At 45.2% G+C, this 23,830-nt stretch overlaps 1 protein-coding gene across 1 annotated transcript in view; it reads left to right on the top strand.

Moving 5' to 3' along the window:
- Nucleotides 1-23,830, top strand: part of bcas3 (BCAS3 microtubule associated cell migration factor) — a 430,682-nt gene that overhangs the window by 111,169 nt on the left and 295,683 nt on the right. The window contains exon 16 of the mRNA XM_083984996.1: nucleotides 13,248-13,398. Within this exon, the coding sequence (XP_083841122.1) occupies nucleotides 13,248-13,398 (151 nt within the window). The remainder of the gene's footprint in view (nucleotides 1-13,247; nucleotides 13,399-23,830) is intronic.

The following is a 23,830-nucleotide window of genomic DNA, read 5'->3' as shown; positions in this document are numbered from 1 at the left end:
GTATAGCTGAAGGTTTGAAGCCATCGGCGTCTGATCTGATTTCACCTTCAGACCAACAGGAAGTGGGAGAGGTGAAGCCGGTCCTCCTCTCCCTCTGCCTGCGGTCGGCTCGGCCCGGCTCGGCTCTGCCCGGCTCGGCCCGGTTCGGCTCGGCTCAGTCAAAGCAGCAGAAACCACAGAGCAATCGAACAAGCTGTTTACCCTGAGAATTAGCCGTCCCTGTATTTTCCAGGCTTTTAAAGCGACCAAAAATACACAGTGTGAGGAATATGTATCTTGGCCGACTCCACCGCTGTTTTTTTATTGTTTTTTTTATACGAACCCTAATAACTCAATCTCCACAACCACTAAACCCTCTTAACACCGGGCGCTCGCCGCTGCACTCATCATTATTTGATTTGCAAAATTGTAAGGTAGAGATAAAGAAATAAAGCCGGCCTGCCATTCCACACAGACGAACTTGTGGCTTTCAGCTTATTGCTGCTGCTGCTGCTGCTGCTGCTGCTGCTGCTGCTGCTGCTGCTGCTGCTGCTGCTGCTGCTGCTGTGTGTCGGAGCCGAGAGCTTCTATTGTCACACACTCAGAGGCTCCACATGGCTGCTGCAGCTCCAGACCCTCAGCTCTGTTCACCACCATCAGGCACATGGGAGGGTCACCACTATACACTGTGACCTACACTGTAAACTACACGCTGTGACCTACACTGTAAACTACACACTGTGACCTACACTGTGGCCTACACACTGTGACCTACACACTGTGACCTACACTGTAAACTACACACTGTGACCTACACTGTAAACTACACACTGTGACCTACACTGTAAACTACACACTGTGACCTACACTGTAAACTACACGCTGTGACCTACACTGTAAACTACACACTGTGACCTACACTGTGGCCTACACACTGTGACCTACACACTGTGACCTACACTGTAAACTACACACTGTGACCTACACATTGTAGCCTACACACTGTGACCTACACACTGTGACCTACACTGTAAATTACACACTGTGACCTACACTGTTAATTACACACTGTGACCTACACACTGTGGCCTGCACACTGTGATCTACAAGCTGCAACCTACACATTGTAGCCTACACACTGTGACCGACACACTGTGGCCTACACACTGTGACCGACACACTGTGGCCTACACACTGCAACCTACAAGCTGCAACCAACACATTGTAGCCTACACACTGCAACCTACAAGCTGCAACCAACACATTGTAGCCTACACATTGAAACCTACAAGCTGCAACCAACACATTGTAGCCTACACACTGTGACCTACAAGCTGCAACCAACACATTGTAGCCTACACACTGTGATCTACAAGCTGCAACCAACACATTGTAGCCGACACACTGCGACATACAAGCTGCAACCTACACATTGTAGCCTACACACTGTGACCTACAAGCTGCAACCGACACATTGTAGCCTACACACTGTGATCTACAAGCTGCAACCAACACATTGTAGCCGACACACTGCGACCTACAAGCTGCAACCAACACATTGTAGCCTACACACTGTGACCTACAAGCTGCAACCAACACATTGTAGCCTACACACTGTGACCTACAAGCTGCAACCAACACATTGTAGCCTACACACTGTGACCTACAAGCTGCAACCAACACATTGTAGCCTACACACTGTGACCTACAAGCTGCAACCAACACATTGTAGCCTACACACTGTGACCTACAAGCTGCAACCAACACATTGTAGCCTACACACTGTGACCTACAAGCTGCAACCAACACATTGTAGCCTACACACTGTGACCTACAAGCTGCAACCAACACATTGTAGCCTACACACTGCGACCTACAAGCTGCAACCAACACATTGTAGCCAACACACTGCGACCTACAAGCTGCAACCGACATTGTAGCCTACACACTGCGACCTACAAGCTGCAACCGACACATTGTAGCCTACACACTGCGACCTACAAGCTGCAACCAACACATTGTAGCCTACACACTGCGACCTACAAGCTGCAACCAACACATTGTAGCCTACACACTGCGACCTACAAGCTGCAACCGACATTGTAGCCTACACACTGTGATCTACAAACTGCAACCAACACATTGTAGCCTACACACTGCGACCTACAAGCTGCAACCAACACATTGTAGCCTACACACTGTGATCTACAAGCTGCAACTAACACATTGTAGCCTACACACTGTGATCTACAAGCTGCAACCAACACATTGTAGCCTACACACTGATCTACAAGCTGCAACCAACACATTGTAGCCTCGACCTACAAGCTGCAACCAACACATTGTAGCCTACACACTGTGACGTACAAGCTGTAAACTACACATTGTAGCCTACACACTGCGACCTACAAGCTGCAACCAACACATTGTAGCCTACACACTGAAACCTACAAGCTGCAACCAACACATTGTAGCCGACACACTGCGACCTACAAGGTGCAACCAACACATTGTAGCCTACACACTGTGACCTACAAGCTGCAACCAACACATTGTAGCCTACACACTGCGACATACAAGCTGCAACCAACACATTGTAGCCTACACACTGTGACCTACAAGCTGCAACCAACACATTGTAGCCTACACACTGCGACATACAAGCTGCAACCAACACATTGTAGCCTACACACTGTGACCTACAAGCTGCAACCAACACATTGTAGCCTACACACTGTGATCTACAAGCTGCAACCAACACATTGTAGCCGACACACTGCGACCTACAAGCTGCAACCAACACATTGTAGCCTACACACTGCGACCTACAAGCTGCAACCGACATTGTAGCCTACACACTGCGACCTACAAGCTGCAACCGACACATTGTAGCCTACACACTGTGACCTACAAGCTGCAACCGACACATTGTAGCCTACACACTGTGATCTACAAGCTGCAACCAACACATTGTAGCCTACACACTGCGACATACAAGCTGCAACCAACACATTGTAGCCTACACACTGCGACCTACAAGCTGCAACCAACACATTGTAGCCTACACACTGCAACCTTAACGCTGCGTCCTACGTCATTTTATTTTGAAAAGAACAGTCCACGTGTTTGTTTACTCGCTGTTTACACACGAGACATCTCAGTGTGTGTGTGTGTGTGCGTGTGTCATGTGACATTTGTTTATTCTGGTATTCTGTTGAATCTGTGACGACTGAACTGGGATCAGAGCGTCAGGGCTTCGGTACCGGGCCCTGAGCTGTCAGCCAATCAGCATTTAGATCAGTGTCCGTTCTGAAATAGAGACATCAAAAACTGGATCTGTGTGTGTGTGTGTGTGTGTGTGTGTGTGTGTGTGTGTGTGTGTGGATGCAGGAGGAAGTGGAAATAATTAAGAAAACAAAAATCTCATCAAAGAAAAGAACAAATGCTCTTGTTGATGTGGAGAAGAAACATGACACAGGACACACACACACACACACACACACACACACACACACATGTAAATTGTTGCTGCGTCAGAAAATCACATCGTTTGATTTTGTCTTTGATAAAAACATTGAATGACTCGTTACATTAATTAATCACAGGTCTGTACTTTTTCGTGTTGCCGACATCTGTTTACCATGTGGCATAATTCACTACGATAACACAATAACACACACACACACACACACACACACACACACACACACACACACACACACACACACACACACACACACACACACACACACACGTCTTAGCAGTTTATTTATAATCAGAATTAGTAATTAGGTTTTAAAAAGAAAGAAACAAGCTGGTCAAATTTAAAACAGAACAACAAAAAAACAAAAAAAGTGGGCCTGAAAAAAAAATCTCAATAAAAATGTAACTATCATTATTTATTTTCAGTTTTAATTAAAGATATTATATAAAATTCAAGATCAGAAAAACTAAATTTAAGGAAACAAAACTTTTTGATTTCAATTCATTTTGATTTATTCCATTCATGGTTTACATACTACACATGGTTGCACATATATTTACATAATGTACACATAGTCACCATAAATGAAAAGAAGCAGGATGAAGAAAAACTTATAGTACCTGCCCCTAATTACATTGGCTTAGTATCAACACCAATATTATACTTTATTTCAAAAAATTAAAGATGATGAAACATATAATAGTATAAAACAAACAATCAAAATAGCAGTGGACACCACTCGTCTATCTATCTTTTCTTTTTTCCCTTCTTTTTCTCTTTCTTCTCCTTCTTTTCTGTAGGCGCTTATCTTTTCTTTTTTTTAAACATATTCTTAAACTGAGACATACTTGTACAACTTTTCAGTTGCTTGCTTTGTGAATGCCGTAGTTTTACACCTGCAACAGAAATACACATCTTCACTTCACATGTAAAGTTTAAAAAAAAAGTTCCTGTTATTGTTTTATAGTGGAAAATAATAATTTTACATCTTTGTTTTTCCATTAGTGAATCACTTTCCAGCTGATTATAAAATATAATTTATGATCCATGTGTTTCTTTTCTTATGTATTTTTCACTTTAGTCAGTAAAACGATCTAATGTCTCGTCCTGTCTGTCTGATGCTCGCTCACTCTCTCTCTCTAAATTGGTTTGGAAATGTGTTCACTATGTGTGTGTGTGTTTGTGCACAACACACACACACACTTAGCCCCCCCCCCCCCCCCCCCTTCTTCTCCTTCTTCTTTCTGAAACGTCCAATCAGAGGCCGTAACCCGTCTCCTCTTCACTCAGAGGTACGAGCTCCTTGACCCGAATCAGATGATGGCTACACAACACACACACACACACTTCTACACACGCACACATATGGTTGGAGTGTGTGTGTGTGTGTGTGTGTGTCATCTGATCCAGTGGAGCTGTCTGCCCCCCCCCCCCCCCTCCTGCTGGCGACTCAGTCCTGTCTGATGAAGCCTTGTAAATACTGACATGCTGTAAACTTGTAGATCTGATTTCAGCCTGTGTGTGTGTGTGTGCGTACATATGTGTGTGTGCGTGTGTGTTAGAGTCTCATGTTTGCGTTCGTTCTGTTTTCTCATGATTATGTTTGCTTGTTTGTGTGTGTAGTGTAGTGTGTATATGTATGTATGTGTGTAGACATGTTCTGCTTCTTTGTGTTGGGCTGCTGCTGCTGCTGCTTCTTCCTGCTCATTACCACACACACACACAGACACACACACACACACACACGCACAGCTCTGAGCTTGTTGTCCATATACAGTGTGTTACTCTCTGACTGAATTAGAAAGCTGCTCCTGTCCTGGGAGTTTAGCTTGGCGGCGGCGGCGGCTGCTGTTGTTGTTGTCAGCGTTAGGTTTTTCTTTTTTTTTTTAGCTCACGACATGAGAAACATCAATAAAAACGTAAACGCACATCGTTTCGAAAAATGTTCCCAAATATGTCCGTTAATAAAAACGAACGCTCTGCGAGTCGGAGGGAGAGCGGGCAGGAAGCCATGTTCACACAGGCCGACCTGACCTCGTCCCTCTGCTCCCACTGAGGAGGAGGAGGAGGAGGAGGAGGAGGAAGAAGAAAGAGGAGGAGGAGGAGGAGGAGGAGGGAGAAAGAGGAGGAGGAGGAAGAAAGAAGAGGAGGAGGAAGAAGGAGGAGGAGGAAGAAAGAAGAGGAGGAGGAGGAAGGAGGAGGAAGATGGAGGAGGAGGAAGAAAGAAGAGGAGGAGGAGGAGGAAGAAAGAAGAGGAGGTGTAGTCGGTCCCGTTACCTGAGAGAGAGGAAGAGGAGGAGGAGGAGGAGGAGCTGATGTGTTTTCCACTCGTTTCCTGAGCAACAGTAAATCTTGCTCAGTTTATTTTCTTTGCAGCATCTGTGTTTTATAAGGACTCTGTTAATTTGTTTTTACTCTGTCCAGTGGGGGATCCCCGCTCCTCCTCCTCCTCCTCCTCCTTCTTCTCCTTCTTTTCTTTTCTTTTTCCCCTTTGTGTTCAACCCTCCCCTCCTCCTCCATCCATCTCTCCTTCCTCCCCTCCTGTTTTTTCCTCTCACCCTCTCCTTCCTCCTTCGTTCCTGTGGAAGTCAAGTCGAGTGTTTTAATGATGATGCTTCAGGGATCTGGGATGGCAGAGCAGCTACACTCCTTCCCTCCTTCCTTCCTCCCTTCATTCTCTCCTCCTTTACTCCCTCCGTCCTTTAACATGTCTGGGAAACTCAGTCTGTCCAGGAATGAGTGGAAGGAAGTGAGGACGACTGATTTAAACCAGGAAGTATCAGACTGATAAAAAGCTGCTTTTGTCCTGCAGCTCATTAGTCATAATGATAATAATAACTTTAATAATAGTTGATTAATGATAATAATAATTTAGTGAGTTAAATCGACTTTAACGCTCATTTATTTTCAATTATACCAAAAAAAACAAAACAAATGTTCACTTTAAACACACCAGAGGAGAAAAAAAAGGGGGTAGATGAAGATATAATAACAGTAACAATAAGGATCAGTAACCTAGAAACAGAAACTCAGACGTTTTCTACTTTATTATTTTGTCATAATTTAGTTAATATTATAATGAGGGGTGATGATGTCATCAGTGTGACATCATAAACACAGACGTCTGAGAAAGTTCAAACTCATTTTACTGGTTTTAAACCTGAAGATGAACTCAGGTCTCCTCTTCCTCCTCCTCTTCCTCATCTCCTTTTCCTCCTCTTCTTCCTACTCCTCATCCTCCTCTTCTTCCTACTCCTCATCCTCTTCCCCCTCTTCATCTTCTTCCCCCTGCGCCTTTTCCTTCTCTTCATCATCTCCTCTTCCTCCTCTTTTTCTTCTTCTTTTGACCTCCTCTTCGCCCTCTTCCTCTTTCTCCTCCTCCTGGGCCTGTTCCTTCTCTTCATCATCTCTTCTTCCTCCTACCTCTCATCCTCTTCCTCCTCCTTCTCCACTTTCTCCTTTTCCTCCTCTCCTCCTCTCCCCCTTCCTCCTCCTCCTCTTTCCCTCTCTTCCTCTTTCTCCTCCTCCTCCTCCTCCTCCTCTGCCTTCTCTTCTTCATCATCTCCTTCTCTTCCTCCTCTTTTTCTTCTTCTTTTGGCCTCCTCTTCCTCCTTCTCCTCCTCTTCATCCTTTCCCTCCTTCTCTTCTTACTCCTACTTCTCATCCTCTTCCTCATTCTCCACTTTCTCCTCTTCCTCTTCCTCCTCCTTCTTTCCCTCCGTCTCTTCTTCCTCCTCCCTCCTCCTCCTCCTCCTCATCCATCCATCCATCATGCTGTAAGGTCAACGTTCAGGCGTCTCACTCACTGTGTCGGCCGCCTGCGTCTCATTTGAATGGTTCTGGCACAGAGGACGTCTCGGTGTCTGTGTGGACACACCGGCCCGTCCTGGCAGCTCGTCCTCGCCGCCGCCGCCGCCGCTGCCTGCTGCTGCTGCTGCTGCTGCTGCTGCTGCTGCTGCTGCTGCTGCTGCTGCTGCTGCTGCTGCTGCTGCTGCTGCTGCTGCTGCTGCTGCTGCTGCTGCTGCTGCTGCTGCTGCTGCTGCTGCTGCTGCTTGAACCGGATGCAAATCGCGTCTAAATAGAGGAAACATGAGACGGCGTGAGGACGGAGGAAATGAAGCCAAGAGGCTTGGAGCGAGAAAGAGGATGCAAATGCTTGTTGAGACAGGGACGGACGGACGGAGGGACGGAGAGGGAGACGGTCGGATTAAAGGGTCAGGTGACAGTGTGAATTTTTGGCGCTGGATTTGCATTGATGGATCTTCTTTCCATGGCGATGTCATGTGTCGCATCACGCCCCGCTCATTAATCAAATCACAGCCTGGCTCGCTCCGTCCAGCGCCGTCTCTCCGTCTCTCCGTCTCTCCGTCTCTCCGTCTGTCTCATCACCTGTCTACCTCCTCCACCTGTTTTCTTTTGTTAACGACTCAAGACGAAGCTCTCACACCTGAGCGACGTCTCGACAGGTGACTGAAGCCAGACTCCTGAACCTGACACAGACACACACACACACACACACACACAGTGTTTGTGTAGATGCACAAAAGGCCCGACGGCCTGCAGCCGTAGGCGGAGGCCGACCCGCCCTCGCTGCGCTGGTTTTGCATACGTCTGCTCCGCCGCTCGGTTTATGAAAACAACAGCAAAGAAATTCACTTTCACACAAGTGTTTTTTTTTTTTTTCGTTTCACCTGCTGCTGTCACTCACACACCGAGCGTCAGCGCCGCCGGCAACGACGTTGTTGTTGTTGTCGTTCGATCAGATTAAATATCAAATTTGTTTCACAATGAAGCAGCAAATGAGACTAAAATCAGTCACAGAGGAGGTTGAAATACAGTTTATAAAAACACATTTTATACGTTTAACGGCACATCTGTATTTCAGGCCAATTTGACGAGTTAATTTTGAGGTAAAATAAGTTTATTTAGTTTAATTTACTTAACAATCACCTTTAAACTTAAAGCTCCATACAGTATAAAGGTAGATGTTTGTGTTAAAGCTCCATACAGTATAAAGGTAGATGTTTGTATTAAAGCTCCATACAGTATAAAGGTAGATGTTTGTGTTAAAGCTCCATACAGTATAAAGGTAGATGTTTGTATTAAAGCTCCATACAGTATAAAGGTAGATGTTTGTGTTAAAGCTCCATACAGTATAAAGGTAGATGTTTGTATTAAAGCTCCATACGGTATAAACCTGGACCCACCATCCATCCAACAGCTTACATGTACAGGATTTGGTTTCTCTGAGTGTTTTATTCTGAAATCTGCTCTATTTTTTATTAGACGACTCAGAAAACAGTCAGCCAATCAGTAGAGAAACTTAAAGCCTCCTTGTTTTTGGTTCTTAAACCCACAAATATGTTTCTTATGGATCAGCATTTCTAATATAGAGCTGTTAAATCTGTTAAAACTGATCAATTCTGATCCTTTTTCAATATGTTTCTGTTTCATATTCATTGATTAGAGCTTTAACTCAAACATTTTATACAAACTTTCATGGCCGTGTTTTATTTTATTTTATTTTATTTTCAGTGTATTGTAGCAGAGTTAGCGTGACTCTAACTTACATGTGTAGTTCAAAACTTATGTCCACGTCCACTCAAACCCACACACACACATTTACAACAAACTGCCTCTGTGTGTGTGTGTGTGTGTGTGTGTCGGAGTGTCAGACATCAGCGGTGTCTCTTCACGTATCGTCTTCTGCCAGGACGTGATCTCCAACACGTTTCACGCCAACTCGTCTTCGCTGTCAGCGTCTGTCTGTGTGTATGTCTGTCTGTGCGTCTGTGTGTGTCTGTGTGTGTGTGGGTTGCAGACAGTCGGCAGTCTGGGGGGGGGGGGGCCTCGGCCTTGATTGACAGTGCGACGTGACCTCACCATGTGACCGCACCTGTTCCACCAGCAGCAGCAGCAGCAGCAGCAGCGACTCTTTATCTGTCACAGAGACGGTTCGGGGGGAAAAGTAAAAAGACTTTACTACAAATAGTGGCGACCCCCTGAACCGTATAAATAAAGTTGCAGTTGAAGACGCCGTTTCAGCTTCATGTACAGTACGTAGGGTTGCAAAATTCTGGGAACTTTCAAACTTGGAAACTTTCCATGGGAATTAACTGGAATACGTATATGGGAATAAACGGGAATAAATCCGTTCCCTTAACAGGGAACTTAAATATAGTTAGGAAAAATATATTGTAGCATAATCTTGGCTGAAACAACCAGATTTAAGTATACTGTTACACTTGCTTACTGCAGGGCTGTTGAGGAGTAGTTTCTTTCCCAACATTCATGTTTTAGTTGTTCAGTAAAAGAATTGATTGTTCATACAAGAATTAAAACTTGATAAAGTTTTACTCACAAATACATCTGTTGAAATGTCATGTTTTTTAATTGTATTATATGGATGTCTGCTTATGAAAAAACAAAATATTTACATTCATGTTTGGATACGATACAGTTTGTTTAAATTACCCACAATTTCTAGTTCATTCCAATAAATTCCCAATAATTCCCATGGAAAATTTCCAATTTGGAATATTTCCAAAATTCCCCATCTTAAAGGGACAACGAGGAGTTTTGGAAAAGCGAAGCGTTTTCACACTACATTTATGAGCCTCCGCGCGCACCGTGAAATTCTTTGACCGGCGCAAAACAGACTCATGTTTTCATTCATCAAGAATTAAAGTCAGAGGTTGGAAGACGATCACATACCGTCGTAGTTCCGACCATAAACGGAGATTCGGCGGCGTTATTCTCATGACTCGCCACGAAACCGAAAGTAAAGAAATGCTGGTCGGCTCGCCCAGCATTTCTACCACCACTAATAATAACAAAATAATGATAGAGACAAAACGATATATTTATCGAAAATGGGCCCATTAACAAGTGTGGGTAACGTAGATTCATCCACATTAATATGAGACTTTTTTGTTGCCGCGGAATTTTTCGTTCTGCCGATGGAGAAACTCCTCGTTGTCCCTTTAACTTCCCATGGAAAGTTTCTGGAAATTTACCGGAAATTTTCTGCCCCTTTGTAACCCTCACTGTATGTATATATTTATACATTTTTTTTTGCTCTGAGAGGTGAAGGGCTTTCAGGCCCTGGGGGGGAGGAGGAGGTGGAGGCCTCGCTCAGACGTCTGTGAGTCTGACGACAGAGGGAAATGAAGGACAGGTTTGTGTAATGGTCTCAGCCCCCCCCCCTCCACTCTGAAGGTCGTGCAGCATTGTTGGCGGGCGGGGCGGAGCGGAGGTCTCGGAGGTTTTTGCAGGACTAATGAAACTCAGAGTTTCACGTTAATGATCTAAACGACTGCACCCAAACACTCAGCGTCTCTTTCCGCTGCTTTCAGCCTCCTCTCCATCCTCCTCCACCTTTTATTCCAACCTTTGATGTCCGCCTTGTTTTCTTTGTCTCCGCCCCCCCTCCTCCTCCACGCCGACCCCCTCCCCCTCCACCTCCTTTTCATTCCTTTATGTTACGCGGCTGTCACTCATCTATTAAGGCAACAGAGGAAACAAGGAGAACATTCAGAGAGTGGATTGCGGTGCGTGCTCTTTATTTCTTTTGGACGCACTTGAACTTGGGATTTCACCCGGTCGACTCATTCAGGCAGCGGGAGACACTTTATCTTTATTTTATTGTGGCCATTGTCGCAGGATTACAAACATATTTGTTTTGTATAATCCTCATTTATAATCCCCCTATAGTGAAGTTTGATGCTTCTATACAGCTGTTTACATCGGCCTCTTTTTTTTTTTACCATTGTAGGAGAAATAAAAACATTTATCAACAATAACAGTAAAAAGATATTGTTGCAATTACCTGCACAGATTTTTCTTTTTTCTTTTTAATAATATTTGTCCAGGGCACAATGGAGCTGAATGGGATTGTGGTTTCTAGTGAAGGTCTATGACACTGGAACAGATTCAGACATTTTACATGTAAATATCTGACAAAAAAAAGTAAAAAAAAAATATATATATATATTTTATAAATTGAGCAGAAAGATTAACATATGTAAATATAATGTTGATTTTAAGATTTTGGTTTTGGATCTTAAAACGAACACTGACACAGAGTCAGGCCTGAAACTTATTGAAGAAAAAAACAAAAAACAAAACATTTTTTATTTACTTAAATGTCCATTGACCTTTATTTAAATATATTGAGGTATAGATACCTCATTTACTATATAGACAAGCAAAAAGAACATATTGCATGTATATATAAAATATACATTCAGGATACACAAATGACATGTCTAAGTAGATAATTAGTAAAAGTAATAAAATATCAAATCTGAAACAAACTAAAAAACGTTTTAAATTTACGACTGAAAAGAAGAACGTTCATAGAATTAGACGGTTTCTGTAAATTAAAGAATCTCTCAGAACTAATGAACCGATCAGAAATAAATCAATCTTGAAAAAAAAAAAAATGTTCATTTTCAGTTCATAATTTTTTCATTCAGATAAAAAAAAAAGAAACATTATTTTTCAAACGCATTTTGTTGTATTAACAGCTTCCAAATATAGAAATATAAATATATGATGGACATTTTAGGTTGAATATTAAGTGAAGTAGCAGCCTCTCTATAAATAGTAATATATTATGTGTATATAATCAGGTGGGGGAGGTGCAGCTCCTTTAAGACGTCCTGATTGTGTTTGGCTGCAGCTGCATTGGATATGTGAGCTCAGGTGTGTGTGTGTGTGTGTGTGTTACTACAGCCTACATATGAGGAGCTGCTGGACCCTCAGCTGGTTTTAGCTCGTGCAGTCGTGACGGTTCAGGTTTGGATGAGTGGCTCAGAGGTGGAGTGTGTTATTGACAGGTCCCCACAGATGTAGTACAACTCTGTGTGTGTGTGTGTGTGTGTGTGTGTGTGTGTGTGTGTGTGTGTGTGTGTGTGTGTGGCCTGTTGATTGGCCCTGATTAACAGACTTTCAGGTACTTGAAGCAGAGCTGCTGCTGCTCTAATGCAGCATCTTGAGCTGGTTATTTCCAGTCGTTCCACTTCCACAGTGTGCAGCAGGATGAGGCCACTGAGGCTCCAGACTTGTTGCAGGTTGTGATGAGCAGCTTATACACTATTATTACTACTAGATATTCCACCAATAAGAGTGTGTTTGTGTGTGTGTGTGTGTGTGTGTGTGTGTGTGTGTGTGTCTGTGTCCAGTCTCAGTCTGTGAGAGTTTTAATAGAATCTCAGAATCATCATGTGAACCACTGATAAATGAATTATGTATCAGTCACATGACGGCCCGTCTGCTGCGACCCACGGCCGTCTGACCTTGGTGTCCAGGGAACATGCAGAGCTGCTCGCTGGAGGAGAGACTTTTAAAGGGATAGTTCACCCAAAATTGAAATTTCACTCATTATCTACTCACCCTCATGTTGACTAAGGGCTGGCAGAAGTCCTCCGTGGCTTCTCTGAGTTACAGGGGGTCTCGGCGTAGCAGTGCATGTCCATATGACGGTTGCAAATGGATACCAACTGTCTTCGTAACAAAAAGACACACCAAAAAACATCCAAATACCTCCATGCTGCTCGTATGTAATGTCCGTCTTGTATTGAAGCCCCGAAATGCGAAATTGTCCCGAAAAAAAATTAAATAAGTCTATATTTCAAGCTTGTTTGTAGCGGAAGCTTCTCGAAGCTCCTCTTCCCGGTTCGTCAAATTTGGACGAACTGGGAAGAGGACAGACCCTGGTTCGTCATAATAATAATAATAATAATAATAATAATCTGTGTGTGTTTGTGTGTGTGTGTTGCAGTCAAGCTGAGCAACCAGGACTCGTACAACAACTTCACCAACAACAACATGGGGAACCCCCGTTTGTCTCCTCTGCCCAGCCTCACCGTGGTGCTGCCGCTGGCCCAGATCAAACAGCCCATGACCCTGGGAACCATCACCAAGCGCTCCGGGTAGGTCACACACACACACACACACACACACACATGCACACGCACACACATGCACACACACACACACACACACACACACACACACACACACACACACACACACACACACACACACACACACACACACACACACACACACACACACACCGGCCTATCTTTCTGTGCTTATACGTTATCTTTGCTCTGACCTCATAATGAACCGTTTATAACCGCTGTATAAACACATAAATTGAGTCTTTATGAACATTTTTATCAACAGTTATAACTCATAAACATCTCAACATGTTAAAAAATCATTTATTAACCCTTTATACACCTGCACACACCGTCCACAGGTCAATTCATGTTCATGCTTCAGGCCCCCCAAGTTCATTTAGTTTCATATCTCGTCACAATTTTTACTGAAATATCACAATAAACGAGGTTAATGGAGTTTGATTTGTCACATGACCAGATGCAATAATGATGATAATAATAATATTAATAAGGTCCAGTGAATACAGCTTCAAAGTGATGGGGTGGGAGTGTGGAAACCTGCAAGAACTAAACAAAACAAAACAATAAACATGTAAATTCAGTCATCTGGAGGAAAATATATCAATATTTTATGTTATTAAATTATCAGATCAAAAACTAACAACTCAATCTCTACTTACTTAAAGGACAATTCCAGGCGAATTCAACTCGGGGTGTATTTTCCTATAATTTTAGGTCTAAAAGAAGGAATCTGAAGATTTTCAGTTTAATGTCTCCTGTTTTGCGCTAGTTGTATCTGTCCCCGCATCGCCACAGCAGCAATGAATGGGAGTGGATGTAAGTTCCGCTGTTTAGGCTGTTTCCATCCCTCAAAGCCACATTTTTTTTCAACAGACAGCGTCAGATGGCGACTCAAACATGCACCCAGAAGTTTATTTACTTCAAGCAAGCCGACATGTTTGTAAAAGTCGATCTAATTCCAAGTCTCCCGGATTCTCGCGCGAGACCCAGTTGCCGTGCTCGGTGCAGTGGGAAAGCTCCCGTTTGTGTCATAAACACAGAAATATCAACTCTTGACTTGCTTGAAGTTAAAAAAACTTCTCGGCGCATGTTTGAGTAGCCACCTGACGCTGTCTGTGGAAAGAAATGTACACTTGAAGCAAGTCAAGAGTTGATATTCCTGTGTTTATGACACAAGCGGTAGCTCCTACTGCGCCCGAATGCACCGCGCACGGCAACTGGGTCTCGCGCGAGACTCCGGGAGACTTTGAATTAGATCTAGTTTTACAAACATGTCGGCTTGCTTGAAGTAAATACACTTCTGGGTGCATGTTTGAGTCGCCATCTGACGCTGTGTGTGCAGAAAAATTGCGGCTTTGAGGGCTGTAAACAGCCTAAACAGCGGAACTTACATCCACTCCCATTCATTGCTGCCGTGGCGATGCGAGGACAGATGCAACTACCGCAAAACAGGAGACATTAAACTGAAAATCTTCAGATTCCTTCTTCTAGACCTAAAATGTTAGGAAAGTACACCCCAGAGTTGAATTCGCCTGGAATTGTCCTTTAATCTCTTCTGTAGCTTTCATCCAGATGTCGTTGTCTCTGTAAAACAGATGGTTGTGCTTTATTGATGGATAAATACCAATCAGATCAAGGGACACTGGGATTAGTAGAATTTATCACATGCAGAAGCTGAACGGAGCTTAAATAATGTGTTTAGTCATCACTTTAAAATATATAGAGATAGATAGAGGCTCAGGAGCAGGAGGAAGGTGAACCTCCTTGAATATTTGAATTTTGGATTTGTTTGATGGTCAGATAAAAACTGGAGTTTCCCACAGTTGTTAACGCCAGCGTCTGATTTGCTGCTGTCCTCCATTAATCACACTGTAAAAACAAAATAGCCAGTGGATGGTATCACACACGCACACACACCTCCACCTCCTCCTCCTCTCCCTGTCACGCATCCACATCCAGCTGTTGCTCCTCGACTCCTTTTGTCTCAGGGCCGCCCTCTGACTTTGCATAAACGACTGAAGCAGAGCGACACGGACTGAAACTCTTCACCTCCACAGGAACAACACAAACACAAACAGAAATAAAAACTTAAAGTTGTTTTTTTTTTCACTTCACCTCCGACCCCCATCCCTCCATCCTCCATCCGACCTCCGTGTCTCTTGGATCTTCCTTCGCCCTGCATTGAAATCATGTAGTTTTAAGAGCATCGGTGAATCCAGGTGCATTTACATACAGAACAGGTGGCTCCACAAATATCTGGGCGCATTTTAATATTTTCATTTAAATGAAATTTTCATGCCCTGTTTGAATAGGAAATGCTATAATAATGATCGGAGCAGCTGCTGAAAGGGTTTATCTGCTGTGATATGTGATGAGAAGATGAAAACATGCTGCAGCTGCTGTAGTTGTAGCTGTAGAAGTTTAGTTGTAGTTGCAGCTGCTGTAACTGCTGTAGCTGCTGTTGTGGTTGAGGTGGAGTCATTATGAGTTGATTTGTCTTGTAAACGCTGTTGTTGCTGATGAGCTGCTCTGGTGTATTTATGAAGATGACCTGGTACCTGTGGTTTTGCATCTGGTTTTGCTGTTGTAATATTTAACGTCACACAAAGTCGAGGCCACGACCTCGACCTCAGCAGAGATCTTCACTTTCATCCTCACATTTTTCATTTGTTTCTTCAGTTCAGTTTAGTTTAGTCAATCAATGAAACTGATTTCATTGATTGATTCACGTTTTGACACATTTAAAGCGATAGTTCAACATCTTGGCAAATTTGCCTATTGCCATTAGGTGTAGGTTCATTACCTTTAAGTGTCTGTGCAGGCTGTTTTTAGATCGGCGGGGCAGAGACGTGAGCTGCTCAGCTAACGGAACGGAGGTGCGCTGTACTTTTGCCTTTCCCTCATCAAACTCAACAAATACACAATCCAACAACTCCTAAACAAGTTTGGACCTGCACATTCACCCCGCTATGATATAATCATGTAACATTACAGAGAGACAGAGTTGTAATCCATCCATCCATCCATCCATCCATCCATCCATCCATCCATCCATCCATCCATCCATCCATCCATCCATCCATCCATCCATCCATCCATCCATCCCTCCCTCCATCAACCATCCATCCATCCATCCATCCATCCATCCATCCATCCATCCATCCATCCATCCATCCATCCCTCCCTCCCTCCCTCCCTCCATCCATCCCTCCCTCCCTCCCTCCCTCCCTCCATCCATCCCTCCAGTCCGACGGAGGCGTCAGTCTTAATGCAACAGGACACACAGATGTGCGGCCTGCTCCTGCACACACACACAGCTGCACCAGTACACAAACACACACACTGGGTGAGGCAGCAGGTTTGGCCCCCAGAGTCTGTGTGTGTGTGTGTGTGTGTGTGTGTGTGTGTGTGTGTGTGTGTGTGTGTGTGTGTGTGTGTGTGTGTGTGTGTGTGTGTGTGTGTGTGTGTGTGTGTGTGTGTGTGTGTGTGTGTGTGTGTGTGTGTGTGTGTGGGGCGGGGGGTGATATCGTACGGTTTCACGCTATAGTTGCACAGGAGTACCATCTGTCTGTCTGTGCAGCCAGCCATCACTCTCTTTGTGTGTATGTGTGTGTGTGTGTGTGTGTGTATGATCCGGCAGCTGTATTTACACCTGTATGAGCAGATCCCTGTTGGCAGGGCAGCAGAGGAACACACCAGCTGCTTAATCTACATTCCCTACCAGGCTGTCATTGTGTGCACTGTGCCGTAACACACACACATACACACACACACACACACTAGGTGAAGGCTTCATCAGCGTGTGCGTGTGTGTGCGTGTGTGTGTGTGAGTGTGTGCAGGCCAGAGATGCCTTCACTCAGCTCTGGACCACCAGAGTGTGAATGTGCTGCTGTTTGTCTTCAGAGGCCTCGGAGTCTCAACATCAAAGACAAACCTCTACACACACACAGACAGACACACACACACTGTGCTGTTTTGGGAGGTAAAGTCGGATGTGGCTCAGCATCCGTCTGATAACCCCCCCCCCTTCTCCCAGGTCAGGGAGCTGACGAGTTCAGCCAAGTCGCTCTTGTTAGTCCTCAACATTTTATTTTCTCTCTCAATCTTTGTCACAGATTAAAGCCACCGCCGCCGACATGCAACGTTTTCACCATCATTTGGGATTTTCTGTCTTTTTTTTTCTCTCCCCCTCTCTCCTCTTCCTCGGGATTTAATTAATCTCAGTCCGGCCTTTCGACGCCCAAATTTGGTCGAACAGGAAGCGAGAGGCGGCCGACTCGTCTCCAGGTTTTTAGCGAAAGACGTTGAGGACTAACAGGAGCGACTTGGCTGAACTCCTCAGCTCCCTTAATATTATTATTAAACGGACTCTGAGGAGTTTGTATTTGGTTATAAAATAGTCTCATATTAATGTGGATGAATCTACGTTACCACTTGTTAATGTTTTCATTGATCAAGAACGGAAGTCGGAGGTTGGAAGACGATCAGATACCGTTGTAATTCCGACCATAAACGGCGGCAGGAAATGCTGGGCGAGTCAACCACTAAATAATAATATCAGAATAACTATAAAGACAAAACGATATATTTATCTAAAATGGACCCGTTAACAAGTGGTAACGTAGATTCATCCACATTAATATGGGACTCTTTTAGAACCAAATACAAACTCCTTAGAGTCTGTTTAATAATAATATTAATCATAGTTTCTGAGAAACCCAGGTCAAGGAGCTGAGGAGTTCAGCCACGTCTTTCACAAAAACCTGGAGACGAGTCGTCGGCCTCTCGTTTCCTGTTCGACCAAATTTGGGCGTCGAAAGGCCGGACTGAGATTAATTAAATCCCGAGGAAGAGGGGAGAGAAAAAAAAGACAGAAAATCCCAAATGATGTGAAAACGTTGCATGTCGGCGGTGGTGGCTTTAATCTGTGACAAAGATTGAGAGAGAAAATGTTCTGTCACGGACAGATTTAACTCGTCCAAATGCCCGGCAGTGTCAAATTTGGGATTTGTGAAACTCTGGCACACTTATCCCCATCTACACACACACACACACACACACACACACACACACACACACACACACACACACACACACACACACACACACACACACACACACACACACACACACATGGTCTGACTTTAACGCAGACAAATGAAAATCCAAATGGAAAGATTGTCACACAGCAAACAACAACACCACCACCACTCGTCCAAATCCCTCTCATGTCATTTTCCAGTTTAAAAGCCGAGAGAGAGAGAGCGGAGAGCAGGCGAGGTGATGGGAGCGGCGGGGCGGCGGCGAGCCCCCGTGACCCGCCGCAGATGTGCCTCCAGATTACTGTAATACGTCTGTAAGAGCCATTGTCACACAGAGCACAAAGCCAGAGAGCGGCTTTAAGGACACAAATCACCGGCCGGCCCTCGCTCTCCCACAGCGCTGAGCCGCCGCCACAGAGAAACGTGTGAATGAGTGAGGTCGACTCTCTCTCTCTCTCCGAGCATTTTTATTTTTCCTTTTCTCAACATTTTCATGTGGTTTACTGCAGGTCCATCATAATATAATATGAACCTTTATAACAAACTCCTTGGAGTCCGTTTAATAATAATATTAATCATGGTTTCTGAGAAACCCAGTAAACATGTGGTAGCATGACATTTATTGTAACTTAGTGTAACACCCGTTTAATCTATTAGTGATAATACTTAATATGCAACAGGCTCCACTTTATTAAAATTTTTAATGAATTACAAAATCACTTTAATCCAGTGGTAAATTAAAATAATATCGGCCGATATCAGCAAAAAAGTGTAATATCAGACATACAGTAGCTACTGTGTCAATTCCTGACAGGAGATATGTTAATAGTTCGTTTTTTGGGAAAAAAAGATGCATTTTGGTATTGGTTATAATCGGAAATCAAGATGCTGGACAACATCGGCATATCAGATATCTGCAAATATCGGCCATCCCTAAATCATCTATAATCAATAGTCTGAGCTGCAGCTGAAACTTGAAAGAGGAACTAAGCAGGATTTCTCCCGTGGCTCTGCTACATTTTCACCTTCATTAAAAACCTCTGGATTAATTGTGATCGTTAACTACATGACTTGTGACTTGTTACGAGTGAGAACGGAGTCTCTCTGTCTTCACCCGGCGTCTCACGGCTGAAAACCAACCTTGCAACATCAGTTTAGTACCTCGGTCGCCGCCCCGGTGTCCCAGCTCTCATCTCTGCACACCGCAACACAAACGCGCTCCGTAACCCGTAATCTTTTGTTTATGACGGTTAAGACGACACAAACACACACGCCTTAACATCCTATATGTTATGTAACCTTATCCACCGCTCCATTTATTGATTTTTCGCCGGCTTAGTTGTAAACAAATGCACATGGAGGAGAGGAGCGTAACCAAAACAGAGGAAAATTGAGTGGACTTGCACAGTTCCCCTTTAAACTGAACTCAAACTAGTTCAGAGGAACTTGTAAAGTTACATGTAGCAGCATGTGACCCCCCCACTCCCCCCACCTCCTCCTCCTCCTCCTCCCATTGGTCCATCATCACTCTCCCACTTCCATCAGCGTCCATCCATTTACCCAGCTGGGGGGCCGGAGCGTCGGCCCAGCAGGGGGGGCAGCAGCGGCCTCCATTACACCCACCGCCAACCCCCCAGGAGTGAGACATTCTGGGGCGAGATCGTAACCCCCCCCCCCCTCCCCTCCAGAGGACATCTCCTCTCCACATGGACGTTCACCAGGACTAATTGGACAGAGTGTGTGTGGTGGTCGGAGCTGCTTTCTTTGGCCACGGATGAGTCTCATCGGGGGTGGGTGGGGGGGGGGGGGGGGGGGGGTAGGAGAGGGTAGGATGGGGGGGTGGAGGAGTGTGTCCGGCCGGTGGGGGGTTAGGGGGGGTTAGGGGGGGTGGGGGACAGAGTTCAGTCTCATCGGACCTTTATTGCTGCAGGGAACAGGCTTATTTACTGTAAACTGTTTACGCAGCTCTGTCACTATCTCTGGACACACAGAGTAAACACAGGAACACACTCCCTCTGCTCATGTCTGGTAAACACACACACACTGACAGACACACACACACACTTACCCGGTGTGTACTTGTTAACACAATCCCAGCAAACGCACACGTCCACAGGACAATGCATGGCCATAAATACACACAGTGTCTCATGCAAACAAACTGGACACAAACTTCTTCTTTCTCAATCTCAACAATCTCATCGTGTGTGTGTGTCTGTGTGTGTGTTATTTACACTGCACATGGACACACTCTTTTAAAGTCTGTGTGTGTGTGTGTGTAACTTTTAGGCACACGCACACACACACACACATGGGGGGGGGGGTGATGATGGATGTCTGCAGAAGAAGAGGGACAGGCTCCATCTGCCAGATTCATGGTATCACACTTTACTGATGAATCATCAGCTCGTCGCCGTGGTTTCCTCACACACACACACACACACACACACACACACACACACACACACACACACACACACACACACACACACACACACACACACACACACACACACACACACACACACACACACACACACACACACACACACACACACACACGTCACTCTGTATGTAATGTGAAAAGTGTGTTTGCTAGTTTAATAATGGTTTTTCCGTCTATCTCTGTATCCACCTCCTCCATCCCTCCCTCCCACACACACACACACACACACACACACACACACACACACACACACACACACACCCCTCCTCCTCCTCTTCCCCCCTCCACGCCCCTTCCATCCCCCTCTGCCCCCCCTCCACTGCCCCCCCCCCCCCATGAAGACCCTACCTCTTTGGGGCAGGATGTTTTGCCATTAAAACTCCATGGTGAGTTTTTGCTTCTCCCTCAGCAGCATGTTACTGTACACACACTCACCCCCCCCCCCCCCCCCCTCCTCCACCTTCTCCTCCACCTCCCCCCTCCTTCTCCTCACCCCCACCTCCTCCTCCTGGTTGTTGGAGTGTTTCTTGTTTCCTTTTCTTCTTCTTCTTCTTCTTCTTGTTTTGTTTCCTTCATGCATATTTTCTATCCATAGTTCTGGAGCAGCAGTTTTTATTTGATTGATTGATTCGTCCCCCTCCTCCCCTCCCTCCCTCCCACTGGAGAGACGACATGTCCGACTTCTTCCTGTCTGTGTCGTCTTGTTCCTCCGTGGTGTTTTCCAAGAGCGACGACGCCCTTCGTGTGAAACACATGTTGTTCACATTTTCCTTCTTTATTCTCAGATGTCAGATGTGTGTCTCTGTGTGTGTGTTGATGTGTGTAGCAGTGTGGTCATGTGACGGTGTCATGTGATGCTTCCTCTGGTCGGAGTCTGTTCATGTTGCTTCATTGCTCCTCCGTTTGGACGAGTCAGGTGATTGACAGGTGAGTCTGTCACCTCTCTGGGCCCGATCTCATCAATATTAGGGAGAAGAACTTTCCAATAACGGATCAATCAGCTGATTTTCCTGTTGCAAACACTTACAGGTTCAAACATTTAACACTTTAAAGGTCCATTGTGTAGGAATTCCTCCCATCTAGCGTTGTGGTTGTATATCGCAAGCAACTCAATCGTATTTTTCATGCTGCATTCACGTGAAATTGGGCAGACAGCAGACGGACGACAGCTGCTGCAGGTAACGGCATAAACAAGCCTCTATGTAAACAAGTGGTCTGTCAGCACGAGGTAAAACAATACACGTGACACCGTGTTGTCTTGGCGATGTCGTATTGTTTACCCGACTTCTCTGGACTTCTGTGACTAAAATGACATCTGGTTTGTTAGCGACGGCCGTCTGCCCGACTACAGGTGAATGCAGCATCAGTGTAACGCTCCATTCCTCCTCACTGCGTTACCACGGTGACTTTTCACAGACGCCACCTCGACCTGAGCCGACAGCTCCGGTGTCTCCGCTGAGTTTCCGTGGTTTCCTACCGTCACCATGGAGACACCACATGGCAGCAGCACCGAGCTTACCCGCTCCATGTAGATATGAATGATATGAACGGCTCATTCAGAGCTGAGAGGAACACTTCACTTTGTTGATTGGGGGGATTACTGATTAATGAAAAACAGACTTTTGAACCAAATGATCGATTTTCATGAATAGATCAATCAACAATCAATGGCTTTGATTATTGATCATGTCGTCGGTGCAGCTCTGCAGGAAACAAACTCGACTGAAGAGCAAGAAGTGACTCAAAACAGTTTCTTCATCTTCTGAACTTCATCTCAGTCATCGGCATCTTTGTTGTTAACGGAGCTTCTTCTTCTTCTTGTCGTCGCCGGGGGGCGGAGTCAGAGCAGATCCATAATGGCGGCGTCACTTTGTGCAGAGACGACTGAGTGAACTCGTCCCCGTTGACTTGAGAAATGAAATGAAATGAAATGAAATGAAGAGCATGTGGAGGCGACTTGGGTTTCCTCTTTTGTTGTGGTAGCTCACTCACTCTTACGTTTTAATTGAAGCCTTCCCTCTCTCTCTCCTTCCTCCTCCTCCTCCTCCTCCTCCTCCTTGGCCCTCAGTGATTTCCATGCGTATACTTTTCAAAGGTACACATCATTAGCCTCCTCCTCCTCCTCGTCCCACTTCAACCCTGAGCTGCTTCTCTAACGGTGCGTAACCGGAGACGCCGGCGACCATGACGACCACGGCGATGGCGATGATGATGCAACGTTAAAAGACTTCTTCTTGTTTTATTTCCTCCTCTTCTCTGACACCAACACACTCAGAGTTTTTGGGCTCATGAGGAGGAAAATACGTGTTTTCACCTCCAACGTTTGATGTTGATCCGACACTGAAAGAGGTTTGTTTTCCACCAGGACCCAGGAAATAAATGGAAGTCGCCACCGGACTCACTCCCCCCCCCCACCCCCCTCCTCCCCCTCCTCCCCCCTTGGAGGCGCCTCACGTTGGCCCCCCGGACGCTGTAATGCGAAGGGACTTTGATGGTTGATGTCACAGATTGAATTAAGCCCTTGAGGAAAAGCTATTAGCTCGGCCGAGTCGTCGTCGTCGGTTAAATTAAAAGTGGAAACGACAAGCGAGTCGTCTTCTCGCTGAGGTGAAGTTGTAAAGAAAATGGATTCCACTCCTGCTAAAAGGAAATCTGGAGAAAAGAGACGATGTGCTGCCGTCGCCGTGACATCCATCCATCCATACAACCCCCCTCCACACACACACACACACACACACACACACACACACACACACACACACACACACACACACACACACACACACACACACACACACACACACACACACACACACACACACACACGCACACACCACCTCCAACCCCCTCTGCTCCCAGTTCCCAGTTAGTGTATTTATGTTTCATAATTTATTGACGTTACGTTAAGTTTTTCCTAACGCGGTGCCGTTTGCCAACCGCTTCGCC

The sequence above is a fragment of the Trachurus trachurus genome (genome assembly GCF_905171665.1).
Source record: "Trachurus trachurus genome assembly, chromosome: 13".
NCBI lineage: Eukaryota > Metazoa > Chordata > Actinopteri > Carangiformes > Carangidae > Trachurus > Trachurus trachurus.
This window is presented reverse-complemented; position numbering and strand designations above follow the sequence as displayed.